This window comes from Podarcis tiliguerta (assembly GCF_965153285.1).
Source record: "Podarcis tiliguerta genome assembly, chromosome: 6".
Classification (NCBI taxonomy): domain Eukaryota; kingdom Metazoa; phylum Chordata; class Lepidosauria; order Squamata; family Lacertidae; genus Podarcis; species Podarcis tiliguerta.
The window spans coordinates 9,149,507-9,166,393 of NC_139539.1; the positions used below are offsets into that span (position 1 = coordinate 9,149,507).

Genomic DNA, 16,887 nt, shown 5'->3' on the forward strand with positions numbered 1-16,887 from the left:
TGGTTCCCTGTAACTTGGCTTCTCACAGTGAGGGAACCACCAGAAGGCCCTTGGCACTGGACCTCAGTGTCCGGGCAGAACGATGGGGGTGGAGACGCTCCTTCAGGTATACTGGACCGAGGCTGTTTAGGGCGTTAAAGGTCAGCACCAACACTTTGAATTGTGCTCGGAAACGTACTAGGAGCCAGTGTAGGTCTTTCAAGACCAGTGTTATGTGATCTTGGCGGCCGTTCCCAGTCACTAGTGTAGCTGCCGCATTCTGGATTAGTTGTAGTTTCCGGGTCACCTTCAAAGGTAGCCCCACATAGAGCGCATTGCTGAACACGGCCTAGGAGGAAGAAGCGGAACCACTGTATAACAGTGCCCCCAGCTCCCAGCCCCTCTAGACGGTCCAGAAGGATGTTATGGTCTATGGTGTCGAAAGACACTGAGAGATCCAGCAGAACTAGGAAATAGATAGATAGATAGATGGATGTAAACTGCTTTGATATTTTTATGATAATAGCGGTATATAGATATTTTTTAAAATAAATAAGTAAAACTTTTCAGTTATTTGACTCTCATATGCTGCTATAGAACATAAATAATTGTATCTCTTGTATTTGGGGAATGTCCGATTCGTTATAGGTCAGCATTCCCCAACCTGATGTATTCCAATGTGTTGGGCTACAATTTTCATCATACTATCCAGGGCTGATGGGATAGTTATAACCTAAAGCATTTGTAGGTTACCAGGTTGGGGAAGATGGATCCAAGCCAATAGACAAGTAGCTAGTTGCACTTGTGAATTCATAGTCCTGAACAGACTTTTATGTAATAGGCTAAGTAATATGTTGTCCATTCATCTTGACCATAGTCTCTACCTACCCATTGCCAGGATAGGTAGCTGCTATATTGGTGAGCTGACACTCCTTTGTTGATTAAGCCTGAAAGGGAAGAGGTGCAGAAAAACAAGGTGTAATGGACAGAGAAACTTAACACTGTGCCCTGTTTCTGCTATAACCTTGCATTCTGTTTAGTTGGAATTTCAAGAGGAAGTATGTTTTTGCTCAAAAGTTCAAAAATGAAACATACACAGGAAGAAGCGTAAAACATGTTACTGTTTATGGGAAGGAAATTTTAAAATCCATGTTTAAAATATGAAATTCTTTGTATCATTTCTCTTCAACATCAGCTTTGGATGACAAAAGTGAGCAAAGCAATGACGATGAACAAAAAACAATTAAACCCACAAGTAAGGAGTTCAAGAAAACTTGGGGGTTTCGAAGAACTACAATTGCAAAGCGTGAAGGTTTAGGGGATGCTGAAATGGACATCACCGAACAGTCATCTCCACAGCAGCAAAGTCTGGCTCTTAGGCGTAGTGGGCGACAGCCCAAACGCACTGAACGGGTAGAAGAATTTCTTACAACTGTAAGGCGCAGAGGAAGAAAGAATCTTCCCACAGCTCTTGAGGACTTGAGCGAGCCAGCATCCTGCCATGTTACTGACATTGAAACTGCTTCTGAAGGCAGTGTAGAAAGCATGTCAGATGTAAAAGCCATGTCTCAGAAGTGTCACTCCAAGGACAGTAAGGGCCAGCCAGCTGGGAAAGGGAGAGCCACTAAAGAACATGACTATGAGGAAAGGGAGGATGATTCATCTGACAGTGATAGTGATGGGTTAACACTGAAAGAGCTACAGAACCGTCTAAGAAAGAAATGTGTCGAGCAGAAACCTACAGAACTAACTCTGAAAGAGTTACAGAATCGCCTCAGGAAAAAACATCAAGAACAAAATCCTACAGAGACAGTTGATGTTCAAGCAGGCAACCAAATTAAGACCGAAATAGCTGTAAAGCAAGAACCAGAAAGTATAGGCAATACCGAGGCTGGAGATCAAGGAACGGTTCCCAAAGAAATGAGTGAAGCAGTTCAGGTTAAGAAAGAAGGAAGATCTCCTGCGCATACTGGGGATGAACCTGAAGAATCCAAAAAAAGGAAATCAGAGTCTGAAGTTTATGATCCTAGTACTCTGTACTGTATCTGTCAGCAGCCTCACAACAACAGGTATTACCTACTTATTTATTTCATAAAATTTATACACCGCTTGATTGTAAAAAAACCCCTCAAAGTGGTTTAAAAAAGATAAATGAGGAAAATCAAGAAAAATTCATGCCCATACTTTATAATATACAGAAGTTAAAATAGTTTTTCACAAACTCCCCTGCACCCCGCCACCAAATAGTTTCTAAAATAGCTACAGTGGTACCTCTGGTTATGAACTTAATTCGTTCTGGAGTTCCATTCTTAACCGGAAACCGTTCTTAACCTGAGGTACCACTTTAGCTAATGGGGCCTGCCGTGTTGCCAGCACGTGATTTCTGTTCTCATCCTGAGGTAAAGTTCTTAACCTGAGGTACCACTTCTGGGTTAGCAGAGTTTGTAACCTGAAGTGTTTGTAACCTGAGGTACCACTGTATACTAGTTGGATAAAATCTTTAAACATGAAATAGACAGTTTTGAAATTTCTTCTCTTAAGAGACAGTCTATTATGTACAAGAACTTTTTATAGAGGTTTGAAAGTTTTGAGTGATAGAGGGATAGTTGTTGAATGCAGTTGAGAGAGCATGTATATGGAACTTTCAAACAACAATTTAATTTTGTGTTGCTCGGAATGCACAATTTAAAATACATCTGCTGTGCTACCACATGGCTCTTCAGATACATCTACCACTATTGTTCAGTCCCAGTAGTCTGAGATACAGAAGTTCTAATTTAGGGTGGAAGCGTTCATATGGTCTAATCTGTCAAGAGGGAAGTAGTACTCTGAATTTTCAAGAAAGGAAAATGCAGTTTTGGGAAGGCTTGTTATAGGATTATGGAACCGTAGAGTTGGAAGGGACCCCTAGCGTCATGTGGTCCAACCCCCTGCAATGCAGGAATCTCAGATAAATCAACCATTACAGATAGCCATCCAACCTCTGCTTAAAAACCTCCAAAGAAGGAGAGTCCACAACCTTCCGAGGGAGTCTGTTCCACCGTTGAACAGCTCTTAACATCAGAAAGCTTTCCCATAAGTTTAGTCAGAATCTCCTTTCTTGTAACTTGAAGCCATTGTTGTTCTTGAGTAGTCTGTAGGAATGCAAAGGTGCAAAGAAAGACAATTGTATATGAGTTTAGCAAAGCAGTGGGAGTCATATGTAGGGGTGAAATTGCATCATTTACTGAGACATTTGGGCATTTAATTATGTAAAGAAAAGAGTTAAATGGGATAACGAAGTAAGCTTTTGTCTGATTTCATATAGATGTGGGATCTTTTTTATTTACTGTTTTGGTGGTGATATGACTAATTTTATTGGCTGTATTTGATTGTAATCAGACAGATTTTGTAAAACTGAAGTATTTCACATTAATGATATATTTTTGCCAACCCTTTCCTTTTTTAGGTTTATGATTTGTTGTGATAGATGTGAGGAATGGTTTCATGGAAACTGCGTAGGGATTTCAGAGGCTCGTGGGCGACTCTTGGAAAGGAATGGGGAGGACTATATCTGCCCAAATTGCACCATTCTGCAGGTGCATGATGAGACAGTTATGGATGCAGACCAACAACAAACCATGTTGGGACAGGTAACAGGTGATGGCACAGAGCTTACAAGCATAGGAACTGTTGAGCAAAAGTCCATTGAAGACCAAGGAATCAAGGGACGGATTGAAAAGGCTGCTAATCCCAGTGGAAAGAAAAAGCTCAAAATATTTCAACCAGTGAGTATTTAATTTGTAGTGACATGAGGCTAAGTGTGTTTCTAGTGCAACTGTTCTGGTTCAGAACTGAAGTGAAAGAAAAAGTCACCCTAGGTATAATTAAATTTTGTATTTTTTGTAGGTTAGTTATTGTATTAAGCAAATACACTACTTAGATATAGGTAATTCATTATACTTAGTGAATCAGAATACTAATATATTTTAGAAGAGGAAATGGGGAAGTATTGCTCATTCTTAGCTACCTTGGTTGCATCTGCATGCTGTTCTGTCATTCTATCTTGTTTCTCCCTTGCTATAGGGCTATAATTTGATGTTTGTTTGTTTAAATGTTACCAGGTTTCTTAGACATTACATTAACAAAATGCTTTCTCTTTTCTCCCTATTTCCTATCCCCTAAGTATCTCCTTCCACAATTGTCCTATTTATCCTATATACAAAGAAGGAAAAGGTGGGGTGAGGGAACAACGTATTTGTATGGAATAGTCATAGCACACACCCTGCTGCATGAATATCAGTTTAAGATATGGAAGAGCTATCCATAACCATAATTTCTTTTTGTCTTGTGCTTTAGTTATTTTAAAAATAGGGAACAGATTATTATGAAAGCCTCTACTCATTTCTGAATCTCAGAAGTTGCTAATTGCTTCCTAGGTTTCTGTATATCAGGAATAGGAAGTCTTTGACCCTGCAAATGTTAGTCTGAAATTCCCATCATCCCTAACTATTGGCTATTTTGGCTAGGTTTGATGGAAGTTGGAGTCCAAGAACATTTGGAGGATCAAGCTCCATGCCTATCAAGGCTATACAGTGGACCCTCCGGATATGAACTTAATTCATCCAGGGGGTCCGTACTCACCCCAAAAAGTCCATATCCGGTGGCGCCACTTATGCGCATGCACACGGCACAGTAGAGCGCTTCTGTGCGGCGAAACCTGGAAGTATACACTTCCGGGTTTGCCACATTTGTAACTCGAAATTACATCACCCGACAGTAATATAACCTAAGGTACATGATTTCAATTTCTGTTGTTAATTTTGTTGTAGAGTTGATTAGATGTTACTAGAGAGTTCTGGCATTTTTATTGCAATGTGTCATAATCTAAATCCTTTTTCTATTGGTCTTGCCTGAAAAGGCCCAAATCTACTTTCACTTTATAAAATAAGTAAGATTTATAAAAATAATCAGCATAACTGTTGGGAGATGAATTATTAAAGCAGATCCTTCCTCCACACATTTGATAATAAACCAGATGACAGCACCAGATTCTGGAGGCAAATTATTATAGTAGACAAATTATGCAAATTTCACTTAATCTTATACTATACGTGATCTATAACTCCATGAGTAGAACTTACCATGAACTAATATGGAATTTGCTAATCCCTAGTTTCTAGTAAAAACATAATTCAAGACATACCTATTCTGGAATAGATTATCAAAGTGTGGAACATACTGGAAATTGGGGTGGAGGAAACAGAACAGAGTTGAGAGATGGGAGACCAACCAAAGAGTATTTAGAAAGTGAGGAATGGAGTACAGGGGGATGCAAAGGGAAGGAGAAATGTCCCAAATCAAATGAGATGTCTGCATTTCAGATTATCTCTTTACTTTCCCTACACTCATTCCGATGAGGTTCAGGCGAGGGCCCCAGTCTTCCAGGGAGCCTTGGTGGGGGGAGAGAAAGGGTGGAAAGCATTCTTTCTGTGAACTCCTTTCATTCACTTATGAATTCACACTGATTAGTCTAGATAACAGCTCACCTTTACGTGGGAGGAATCCTCCCAGAAGGCAAAAAGTAGATTTCGCATCCCCACTGGCCTTGCTTGTACAGGTTGTCACTATGTCAGAACTTAACGTTACCCTTCTTAGTCAAGTAGACTTGACTATTTCTAAAAAAACAAAAACCCAAGTTCTACAAATCTTTTTAGAATGTACATACAAACATACACGCAGAAACTTTGAGTAAGAAAAACACTTATAGATTGCAAAATGCAGACAGTCTTTGGCACATGAACACATATCAAAAAGATAGAAACAGATGAAAAATAGAAGAGCAAACCACCATTAAGAAAAGCAGTTCTTTAAAATATACCTGAGCTTTGTCAAAGTGCATGTAAGACAGCTCTGTTTTTAGCATTGTTGTGTCAAAATCTTGCCAGTGATAAAGAGGTTAAACATTTTTCTTTTTTAATTTCTTGTGCTGTTCTTCAGGTAGTTGAAGAGCCTGAAGCAGCCAGTTGCATTGGCCCAGGGTGTTCTAATGTTGCTCAGTCAGGTTCTGTGTACTGTGGTCATGAATGCATTCTCAAACATGCTGCAGCCACCATGAAGTTTCTAAGTGAAGGCAAAGAGCAAAAGCCAAAAGAGAAGACCAAACCAAAAGTTGAACGAGCTGTTGCCGTAAAACCTCAGCCTATGGTAAGTCTGAATTGTTTTTGAAGTAAATAGCCCTTCCTACACTACACACAGAGGGAGATCTTGGAGGAACACACATTTTGTAAAATAGAAAAAATTCATTTGCATGGTAAAAGATCCAGATTTTTCATCGTTATTTTGTGTGCTCCCTTGATGAGATCTCATCATTCTATCTAACTAAGAACATAATATCTTTGCTGGATCAGAACAAATGCCTATCTAGTCCACCATCCTGTTCCCTCTGTGGCTTATGAGAAATGCACAAGCAGGGCATTTCCACTGTTGTTTACCTTAGTATGGTAATTAATTTTCTTCCTGTAGTATAAAACCATTGATAGCCTCAAGAAATTTAACTAATCCCCATTTAAAGCAGTCTATGTTGGTTATTATCATACTTCGATGATTTTATATTGCGTGAAGAAGTATTTTCTTTTGTGTGTCCTGAATCTTCTCTCCATTTAGCTAATTTGAATGATAACAACTTCTGGTGTTGTAAGGGGGGAGGAATCACATTTTCCATCCTAAATCCCACCACCACCATTGCTGTGAGAGCAGCATTATCATATATATGTCTGCTTTCCTTTACAGAATCATTAAAAGAACTGCTGTCTCTTCTAAGAATATGCTGTTTTATAGCACTAGTTACAAAGCAATCTACAGCTTAGATTGTTAGCCACATTAAGACCAGAAGGTATCAAAAAAAGCAAAACTCCAAACCAGTAACATTCCTTGAAATGACGTTTGATACATCGCTGGCACACACAGGTTCACAATTGCAGATTAGTGCCGCATTTGATCTCCTTAAGCTGATACAGTTCTCATACTAGCCTCATACAGAGGTTCTTGCTTGTAAAAGCATACATGAGAACAGGGATTAGCACACTAAGCTGTGCCTCACTGTTGCCCACCAACTCATGGAGGGCAAATATCTACGTGCCTAATGGCCATAGCAATAGCATAACAATTTATTGCAGAATAGAGAATGATTTTGAAAATATTTGCCCTGTGCAGTCACTTGATCATGAGTGCACTAAACTCAATCTCTTCCCTGTCCCCTGCTGTCACCCACCAGTTCAGGGAAGGGAAACCGCTGAAGTGGGGAACTTCCGGTATTTGTTGAGGCTCCCCAAACAAATTAGAACCATGGTTAGGCACAGCTTGTTCTTTGCTTCAGATCCTTTGCACCCATGTTAATCTATGGGTTGGCGGAACATCAGCTACAAACAGGTGCTCAACCACCTATTATGATCTGCATTCACTTTGCTATAGTTGTGTGTTGTGCATACTATTGATCCCAAGCCAGGGTTATAGTTTCTGGAGGTGGCATGCAGAGAAATATAATACGGAATTTTGTTGTATGAGATGTTTGCAAGTTCTCTAATACACAACGAACTGACCTCTACTCCTGTGTTATGATGACTGTATTATTGCAATACTTAGTGATTAAGGTTCTGCTGGTTACACAGGCCGGTATCAGACCTCTCTCCGCACAGAAGAGACCAGCTCCTGATAAAAGAGAGATTATCATGAAGAAAACCGTGGCAGCACCCGTAAAGACCGAAGCAAATACTCAGACAGTTGCTAAAGAGCCAGCTTCAGAAAGCAGCACACCATCCTGGGCAAGCGATCATAATTATAATGCAGTAAAGCCAGAAAAGACTCCTGCCATTTCATCATCACTGTTGTTCAAATGTATGTATTTCACAGGGATATACCTCTGCAATCATTACACTTTCCTTGAGTACCTTTCAACTTTTGACCCTGTTAAATTAGAAAGGGGTTTTAATTACGGTCTTTACCCATCTTCAAAGATTTGCACACATACCTCTCAGGGAGAGTTTCAAGGCTCATATATAGAAACGACAACTTGGGGTTTTCTCTCAGGTTGTATAACATGGCACTTAAGCGTATACTTGCAGGTTAACAAACCCAATTTTTCATAGATGATAGGTATGTTCTAATAGAAGGTAGGTAATGATAAACATTTATTTGTTTCCTAAGTTTATATAATGTACAGAGTAACTGTTTCGTTCACTTTTATTTAAGTCCCTATCTGCCTTTGCATTATGACTTAGGAATGTCAGGTCTACAAGGTTTCTGAATGATTCAAATGGATAATTTACATGCATACACAACCACACAACTTTTAGGTATTAATTTTGGGGAGTTTTGGGAGGGGCTGATCCTCCTTCCAAGAATGTGACTTACGTGAAATCATGTCAAGGCCCATCTTAAACCATAGGGATTTTTATCTATGAAAGGCATGTGTCAGAGGCATCCGTCAAGGTAGAACAATAGGAAGAGAGTTCTCACCTTGAATGTCACAACTTTAAAGTATTTGAAGAACATTTTTGGCAATGTTTAGCTTATAAAGGTAAGTAAGTTAGCGCTTTGCAATGTAAAAATGATTGTTCTCTTAGGCCTGTTTTACTTCCTTCATTTAAACAGTGTTGCAGGTTTTTTTATTGCATGGCAAAAGGGGGTAAAGGACTTAATGCTCAAATGTGTCAGACATATTTGTAATCCCCGATATAAGGCTATGCATCAGTAACAGTAGCAAAAGACAAAACTCTTAGGTCTGGTACTAAAATAACAGTCTCTAAATGTTTGCTTGATTACCACTGGAAGATGGCTTTGGTGAAACCCTGAAAGAATGGAGTTCCAGGGCTTGAGGAGAAGCCACCTTTCATTTCGGCCTGCTTTCATTTTGGGAGGTTTGACCAACAAGGTAATGCCTTTTGCTTGTCAGTGGCAGCCAAGAACAGGAGGACTTGGTATCTAAGGCGTGTAGGATTCCAACACCTTTATTTAAAACCTCCTGTAGGTTTGTTTCTCCTTGTCACTTTCATTAACCCAGCCCAGCCTTTCAACGAAATCTACGAAGCTTGCTAGTCCACCTGCCTGCACATAGCCCTATGGGTCACTTCTGGCACAACAGTCTGAAAGAGCCAGTTATCTTCCAGCTTACTAAAGCTTCCTTACCTAGTCACGTCAAGGCTACTTTGCCAGGCAAGTGACTATTGAGAAGCCTAATCTCAGCAATGTCTATATCAATTGTACATTAACTGGTACATAATCAAAATGTGAGCATTTTTGTGAAATCCCATAACTAGTGGGGAAATTTAGAGTTGGAACTATCTTTTTATTGTTGCTGTTATGCTTGAAAATGGACATATTCGTTTAGTTTGCATTTAGTGAAGAGCTTTCACCATCTCTAGAAGCTGCTCCCACTTCAAGGTAAGTTCTATGAACGTCTTCAAGTTGCTTTATGTATCACTGCTAAACTACCAAATATAAATTCATTCATTGAAACGACTCCTTTCTCCTTCAGTGGTGGAGGTTAGCCAGGAGTGGTTACTCCTCCCCCTTTCTTGGGAGGCAGATTTGTATCTGTAGACTGATTAGTCCTGGCACTGTGTGGGGTTGGGCATGTACAGAAGTCTTATTGATCATCACCTGATGGAGTAGATCTGGATCTCACATACATTACATGAAACTTCATTCATTTCCTTTCCGATCTCTGAAAAACACACTATTATGGTGGACAGCAATAAGCTCTACAGTGTTAAGAGACATGGCACCCTACTGTGCTCCATCTACTCTTGCATGTCTTTGCACTTCTCAGAAGTATCTAAAGTACTTATGACCCCATGCTGATTGGATGCTCGCTGCACTGTAGTGCCTGGTTGTGAGTGTTCATTTTCCTGAAAAATGGCCTTAAAAACCTCATCACACACTCTTAAATTAGATGTTAGTAAAGGGAACTTTTTAGTTAACTGCACTAGTTTTCTTTCATAATAGCTATTGGTTACTCTAGAGCAGAGGTTCCCAAACTGGTCTGCAGGCTGCCTTCAAGTGGTCCATGACAAGTCTCCAACAATACAGTCTAGCACAGTGCATCACAGTCACTACAACAAACAGAAAAATCATTAAGTAGTCCTCCAAGACCCTCAGGAATTTTCAGGTGGTTTGTGTCTGTGTGGAGAGGATTTGGGGAACTCCTTTTCAGAGTTCTGCTCAATACTGCACCCATCACCTAGTGGGATCCTACTACACATTAAGCGAACACATGATACTGCTGTTCTGAGGAACTTCAGATGGAAAGAATAAGGAGATACCATACATGTTGCTCTGGGCAAAACAATAACAACTGTGGGGAGGAAAAGGATTCCCTATTGCTCTAGTATACCATGTAGGCTGATAGTGTACTATGGGGAGGGGAAGAAGTAGCTTCAGCATTATATATCCTATTACTGTGACAGGTATCTTACTATAACATCAAATGTCCCTTATCCATGATTACATTTTAAAAAATAAAACAAATATGCTCGTAGGGAGAGGGTTGGGAATTAGCAGATCAAGTTCTCTATTTGGACTTCTAGTCCATGGCTATTGAGTCACTATCAATGATTCAATGAAACTGTTCAAGTACCGAGGAAGGGAAGCTGTGTTCTGTACCCTAAACATTCCTGTCACACCTTTATCACTGTTTACAGGTACTCAGCCACTGGAGGCAAAATTTCTGTTACTCAGAAAAAGAGTGGGGTTTTCTTTCAGTCTTATTGGAGCGATTTATTGTGGGTTATCCCATTTTACCCTGACAACAGCTTTGTAAGGCAAGTCAGGCTGAGAGATAGTGACTTCACGGTGAATGTTCTAATTGAACAAGGTTTTGAACCCGGGTTCCCCACATTAAATTCAAAAAGTTCAGCTATTTGACTATGCTTGAATTTATTTGTTTTTAACAGCAAACAATATACAGTCATACCCTGCTTTATGAGAGTAGGTTGGAAAGGAGAATTTCAGATTACTTAAACATGCTGTTCAGTACACAACTTCAACATTAAAAACACAGCTATAAAACCAAATCTGTATTGCCATAATTATGTATATGTGTCTATTGCGATAGCATTTTTGATGTTGCATTTTAATGCAGATCAGTAGGGAATTCACTTACTCTGTCATTCTGAAAGTATGATAGTGTCATACATTGTCATGCAGTCTTGAGTTGGCTGCAGGACAAATGTAGTCACAAACAAAGAATGTGAAATTAAAATCCAAATAATGGGACAGAGTATTATTTCAAGTGCTGGTGAGAAACTTCTTATTACAAAACCAATCCAGAAATCCGATGGATGAACCTTCTGCCACCTACTGGGCAAGAGAGAGATAGAGTTTCTTAATTTTTGTTGTTCTTAGTTGATTCTGACTGTCTAGAATCAAAACATTGATGATAGGATTTAAAACTAACATCTCATTTCAACACACCATCTGCTTTTCCTTTGCAGTTGAGAAAAATGAAATTGATTGATTTACTGGCCACAATGAAAGCCTTAATGTACTTCTGACTTCAAAACACAATTTCATTGTAGCTTTTATTTCTCTCTGTAAAAACTAGAATATTAATGAGTTTTGACAGTGGAAAGCTGTGAAAGAAAAAGCAATAATGAAATTAGGGGGAAGTATATATGACAAGCCCTTATAAAAATAACATCTTACTAACACACCACCTATCTGATTGGGCTGCACCTGCCACTCTGGGTGGCTGGGTCCATAAGCAAAAAGGAATTCAAAAATAACTTCTAGCAATGAAATGGTTAAATTAGTATATAGTTGGTCCTGCTTTAAGCTGCTTTTTCTAATAAGTCAGGACTAGTCTTAAATATGGGACGCGGGTGGTGCTGTGGGTATAACCTCAGCGCCTATGGCTTGCCAATCGCATGGTCGGCGGTTCGAATCCCCGTGGCGGGGTGAGCTCCCGTCTTTTCAGTCCCAGCTCCTGCCCACCTAGCAGTTCGAAAGCACCCTTAAGTGCAAGTAGATAAATAGGTACCGCTTTATAGCGGGAAGGTAAACGGCGTTTCCGTGTGCTGCGCTGGTGCTGGCTCGCCAGAGCAGCTTCGTCACGCTGGCCACGTGACCTGGAAGTGTCTCCGGACAGCGCTGGCCCCTGGCCTCTTAAGTGAGATGGGCGCACAACCCTAGAGTCAGACACAACTGGCCCGTATGGGCAGGGGTACCTTTACCTTTACCTTAGTCTTCAATACTCCCCTCAGCCCTTCCTTTCCATTAAAGTTGGTTTTAAAGTGCTAGAATGCTTTAACATCACATTTATCTATACTGAGGTCAAGAGTAGTGTCAGAGTGCTGTTGTAAACTCCATTTCTCAGGTAGTAGTAATCAATTAAAAGTGCTTAAATTGAAGGAAGTAATTAGCAGTCTGGTGAGAAGAGAAAGGGGCTGGCAACATCTCAAGATGCAGCCAGGATATTCTAAAATGCAGAGGAAGCATATCACTAATTTTTCTTCAAAATCAGCAGAACACCTTGAAGTTCAATGTTTTCTCATTGTAGAGCTTTTTCAGATGAGAATTGTTGAAAACCAGAGAGTAGTATTTATGGGACTAGAAAGGCTATGAGCACTCTAATAATCCAGCCTTGTTAATTAGTGACTGAACTGCAAAAAAAAAAAAAAAAAAACATTTACTCATGAGAGGGTTTCCTTTTATGAGTAAAAAGGCTAGTAAAAATGTTGGAGGCTGACAGAGGAGATACTTGTTGACAGCCTTCCAACACTGACAGCCCGGTTGATTTATATGCTAGGTGTACAAGATGGGACTGTGCCTCCTGTGCAAGCAATACAAAAGCCTGCTCTCTAGGTTTTCTGCTGCACTTCTGTGCTGGCAAAGGAGGAAGGGGCTTTCCTTTTTCCACAGCCAGGGTAGAAGCTAGTAAAATTGCAACAAATTGGTCTGGAGGTAATTTTGTGCCCTTGCCTATGTGGTATTCCTTATCACCAGGGGCAGCCAGACAAGTGCTTAAATATAAGAGTGTTCTAATCACTTGAGCATTTGTTCTGATCAGAGCAAGTCATATTTTGTGCCCTAGAGCATTTGCAAGATGTTCCATGCTGGGTAGGTGTAGGAAACTAAATACTAGCCTGGAATTAAAAAGATGATTATATAGAAGTAAGGGTAGTGTGCAGAATCAGGGGCAAGTTCTTACCTGAAGAAAATCTCTTGTGTGAGAGCAGTGACCCAGCTCGGTTAGCAGGTGTAATTCAACCATTTGGGGCTGTCATGTGTCTACCTCTTCAACTCTTTCTTTGCTAATCAAATATAAAAGGAATGTAAAGTTCCTTCCTACTATATATGTTTTGAGTTTTTTTTATCATCATTAGCTTAAACTGGCTGAGTGACTAATTGGAACTCTTCCTCCTCCCCTCCAAATAAAAGGGGTTCTCCGTGCTGATGTCTCATACTTCCAGTATTACAGACAAAGGAGCAGATCTGGACTGCTGCGTGGCTTCTGACTGTGCCTGAAAGCAGTGAATGGGAGCTGAAGATGCCCTCCGTGGAGCTACATCTTCAAGATCTGTGCAAGAAGACTTAAGCGGTGGGCTGCACCACATATTGCAGGGGAGGTGTATAAGCTGCAGAAACATCCACTTACCTGGGTTGGGTTTGGGAGAGAGTGAAGATTTTTCTTGTCCCACAGGCCAACTGATGAGATTCTAGATGTCCAAGGAAGGCATGCTAGACCTTGCCAGGATAGGTTTCCATAGAGCTTGAGCACCAGGGCTTGCCAATTCAATGTCCCATTTGCAATTGGTGCCATCTTGGATGATTCAGAGGAAGAAAACCATCCTGAAAAGCGGCTATCCTTCCCTGCCTATAGTAGACCACTCCTGATAAGGCTGGTTAAAGTTCATCACACAGCATGTCACAATTACCCAGCTAAGTTGAAAACAGGTTCATCACTAATCATTTCTAAAAGACTATATCAAACACACATGAAGCAATGCCTTATATTTATTTTCTGTACAGCACTGCGTATAGACAGCATTAATTTTCCTTCAGTTCCCCTTTTGTAAGGCTGGAGAAAACTAATTCACCCATGTTTAGAATATGATCATGGTTAAAATGCAGAGAAGCTGCCTTAATCAAGTTATACGAGTTCGAAACCTGATTGTAGGCAGCAGCAAACAGTTGCAGTTTACATTTGTTCCAAGTGGGGAGTAGTACAACTGAAAATAGTTTGAACCAACAAGCAGTCCTGGTTGACTTGAATTGGGCAAATGCTCATAGACTTGCCTCACTATTATGAAGAAATCCTGACACAGATGAACAGCCTGTCCTAACACTTGCGAGTCCAGAATCTGGGTTTAAAGCAAGCCTTGCTTTCAAGCCTGATTTGATGACTCTCGAGAGGGGTGGGCAATGCAGCGTGTTTTGAGGTTTGGGGGGGTAGATGCACTTTAGAAGGTGCTTAGTGGGTCCAGAAGGAGAACCAGGAACAAAAAAATAATAGATAAATAATACAGATTTAAAAGCATAACAGGAACTATCTTCCTCCAACCGCAGACAGGAGGATTTGAGGCAGATTCTGGTGACACATCTAGGAACCAAAGATGCAGGGCTACATTAGGGTGCTTGAGTGTCTTTCAAGCATGGCTCTACATGCTGCTGATGCTCTGAAGTGTTGCATTCATCTCCCAACAGTGAACATGCAGAGGCAACACTTGAGTTACAGTTTGTGGTAAGTAATATTGTGGAATGGCTGCAGCACCTGCTGATCTTTGCCATTTATACTATTCAACATTATGGAAGTGCTTGGAATGGGTTTTGCTTTTTGAGGGTTTAAAATACCCCTCCTACAAGCCTCCACACCCATCTTTTGCACTGTGAATGGGGGCTTGGGTACTTTTTTATTTACCTGGAGATTGTTCATTCCTACAAGAACATTCCACTTCCATTGTCTTAAATGGACTGGATGTTCTCTGTTAAAGAGAACATTACACACTCCATAGCACAATTCTGTAATAGGGCTGCATATAAATATTTTCAGTGCATAATAAAAAGTTAGGAAAATCCAATGAATACTAGAACTGATTAGGCATATGTGATTAGCATCATATGAAAATTACCTCAAGTTTGGCCCGTTGATAAGACGGTTTGTCTATGCACTTACTAAGATCTTCCACACACTACTAGTGAATTACTTGCTTAGCCTTCTATTTCAGTTTCCCTGTTCAGCAAAGGGGAAACATAGTAAATTCAGTAAAAAGCCATCTTGGCTTTTAGGGGAGTTGGAATGAGAGCAAACTTCTCCCCATTCTGACCATCTGGTTTCTTGAGACCAATAAGGCCTGCAGAGGTTCCCATCTACTTTTAGCCTTGCACAAATCAGCAACCCGAGAACAGCACACAAGATTCTCTTAAGCCACTCACTGGGAATCATTAGATTATTGCAAATTGTGCCACACACAGACTTGGCAGAAACTGCTTTCTCAGAAATCTGCAATGAAATGCATTTGGGGTTTTTGTACATTTTAGCTACAGCAAACAAAACTAGCACAATCCATGTACTAAATTCTCAAATCAACCTAAGCAGAGCTCGCATTGACAATCCTCACGATGCTTACCAACTATCTCACTCATGATACTAAATCTTGCTTCTTGCCAGAAGATGCCACCTGAGCCCTGTTACTGCATTTCATGTGACACTAAGAGTGTACAACTGGATCATGGGGTTGATTTGCCCTATTTCAACCAGTTACTGAGGCAGCAGTGGTTACCAAAGCATTTTGGCCCTAGCTTTATTACTGAAATTTTGCATTATTGCATGGTATCCAAATAATATGGGCAGCAATGTTTGAAAAGCAGTCATGTGCTGGTGTTGTGATGCATAATCATCTCAACAGAACTACTAACCGCCTGTGTTTTGCTGAAATGGTTTCAAATTGGTATTTCAGGTAGGGTATTCTTAGCGCACATAATTTCCCACAATTTGGCAAGAACATGATTGCCATTTCACAAGGAGAAAATTAGATTCGTGCCTTTGTTTTCGATGAGGTTTTTTTGTTTTGTTTTTTAATAAAGTGCTCCTGGTTTCATCTGATGCAGATTATTAAGTTAGCCATTTCAAAGATTTGGTTATTTTTTTGTAAGCAAAGTCAAATTTCTAAGTCAAATGTAGGCGCTCTTTGAACTGAATCTGCAACAGTGGTAGTTCACTCAAAACTACTACTGAAAGGTTAGCTTTTCTGAAATCATTAGAGAATCGTGCAGTAGAAGACAAGATAGGGAGTCATGTGTGGACTGGTAGGTGAGCTCTGAGGTGATCTATGCGAAGCAGCTCCATATACATAATACAACAGACATTTCTTTTCATGAGGACTAGAAACGATTAAGATGAAATTTTTAGAAATCTGAAAAATATGCTGGGTGTGATTTTGTGATTTTCATCCTTGCCGTGAATTAGTGTCACTGGGTAAACCTGGAAACCACATTTAATCTGACTTACTATCCTATCTAAAGTGAATACTTTTTGAAGAAGCCATATATGATGAACAGGTATGCCAATTCTAGACATGAGGAAGATTTAAATCATATGACCTTTCTGCACCCCTCCCCCCCCCCCAGTCAGCCTTACGTATAATGTTTTAAAATCTCTGTTTACTGGCTCATATTTTTGTGGTATTCACATACGAAAGATACATATGCTTTGTGATGATGGTATACAGAACCTGACTGTATATGGGCTTGCAAACAAAGGCTTAAACATGTGTACCACATTTTGTGCCTACACAGGTGATGTGCTTGGCACCCTCAACATAGTCATGTGTGCTATTCAGCAATTAAGGAAAGGTGGTGTGTTCTTTTTCCCTTATGGCAGAAACTGCTAGGGATGTTTTGATATTTTAGTTAATTGGAGGGTAATTGCTG

General features: G+C 40.1%; 1 protein-coding gene across 9 annotated transcripts in view; it reads left to right on the forward strand.

Moving 5' to 3' along the window:
* The window catches only part of DIDO1 (death inducer-obliterator 1), a 66,701-nt gene that overhangs the window by 19,127 nt on the left and 30,687 nt on the right, over positions 1 to 16,887 (forward strand). For all 9 annotated transcript variants that reach the window (XM_083447237.1, XM_083447245.1, XM_083447239.1 and 6 more), the window contains 4 exons: positions 1,175 to 2,048; positions 3,428 to 3,746; positions 5,959 to 6,165; positions 7,629 to 7,854. In XM_083447237.1, coding sequence (XP_083303363.1) covers positions 1,175 to 2,048; positions 3,428 to 3,746; positions 5,959 to 6,165; positions 7,629 to 7,854 — 1,626 coding nt within the window. The remainder of the gene's footprint in view (positions 1 to 1,174; positions 2,049 to 3,427; positions 3,747 to 5,958; positions 6,166 to 7,628; positions 7,855 to 16,887) is intronic.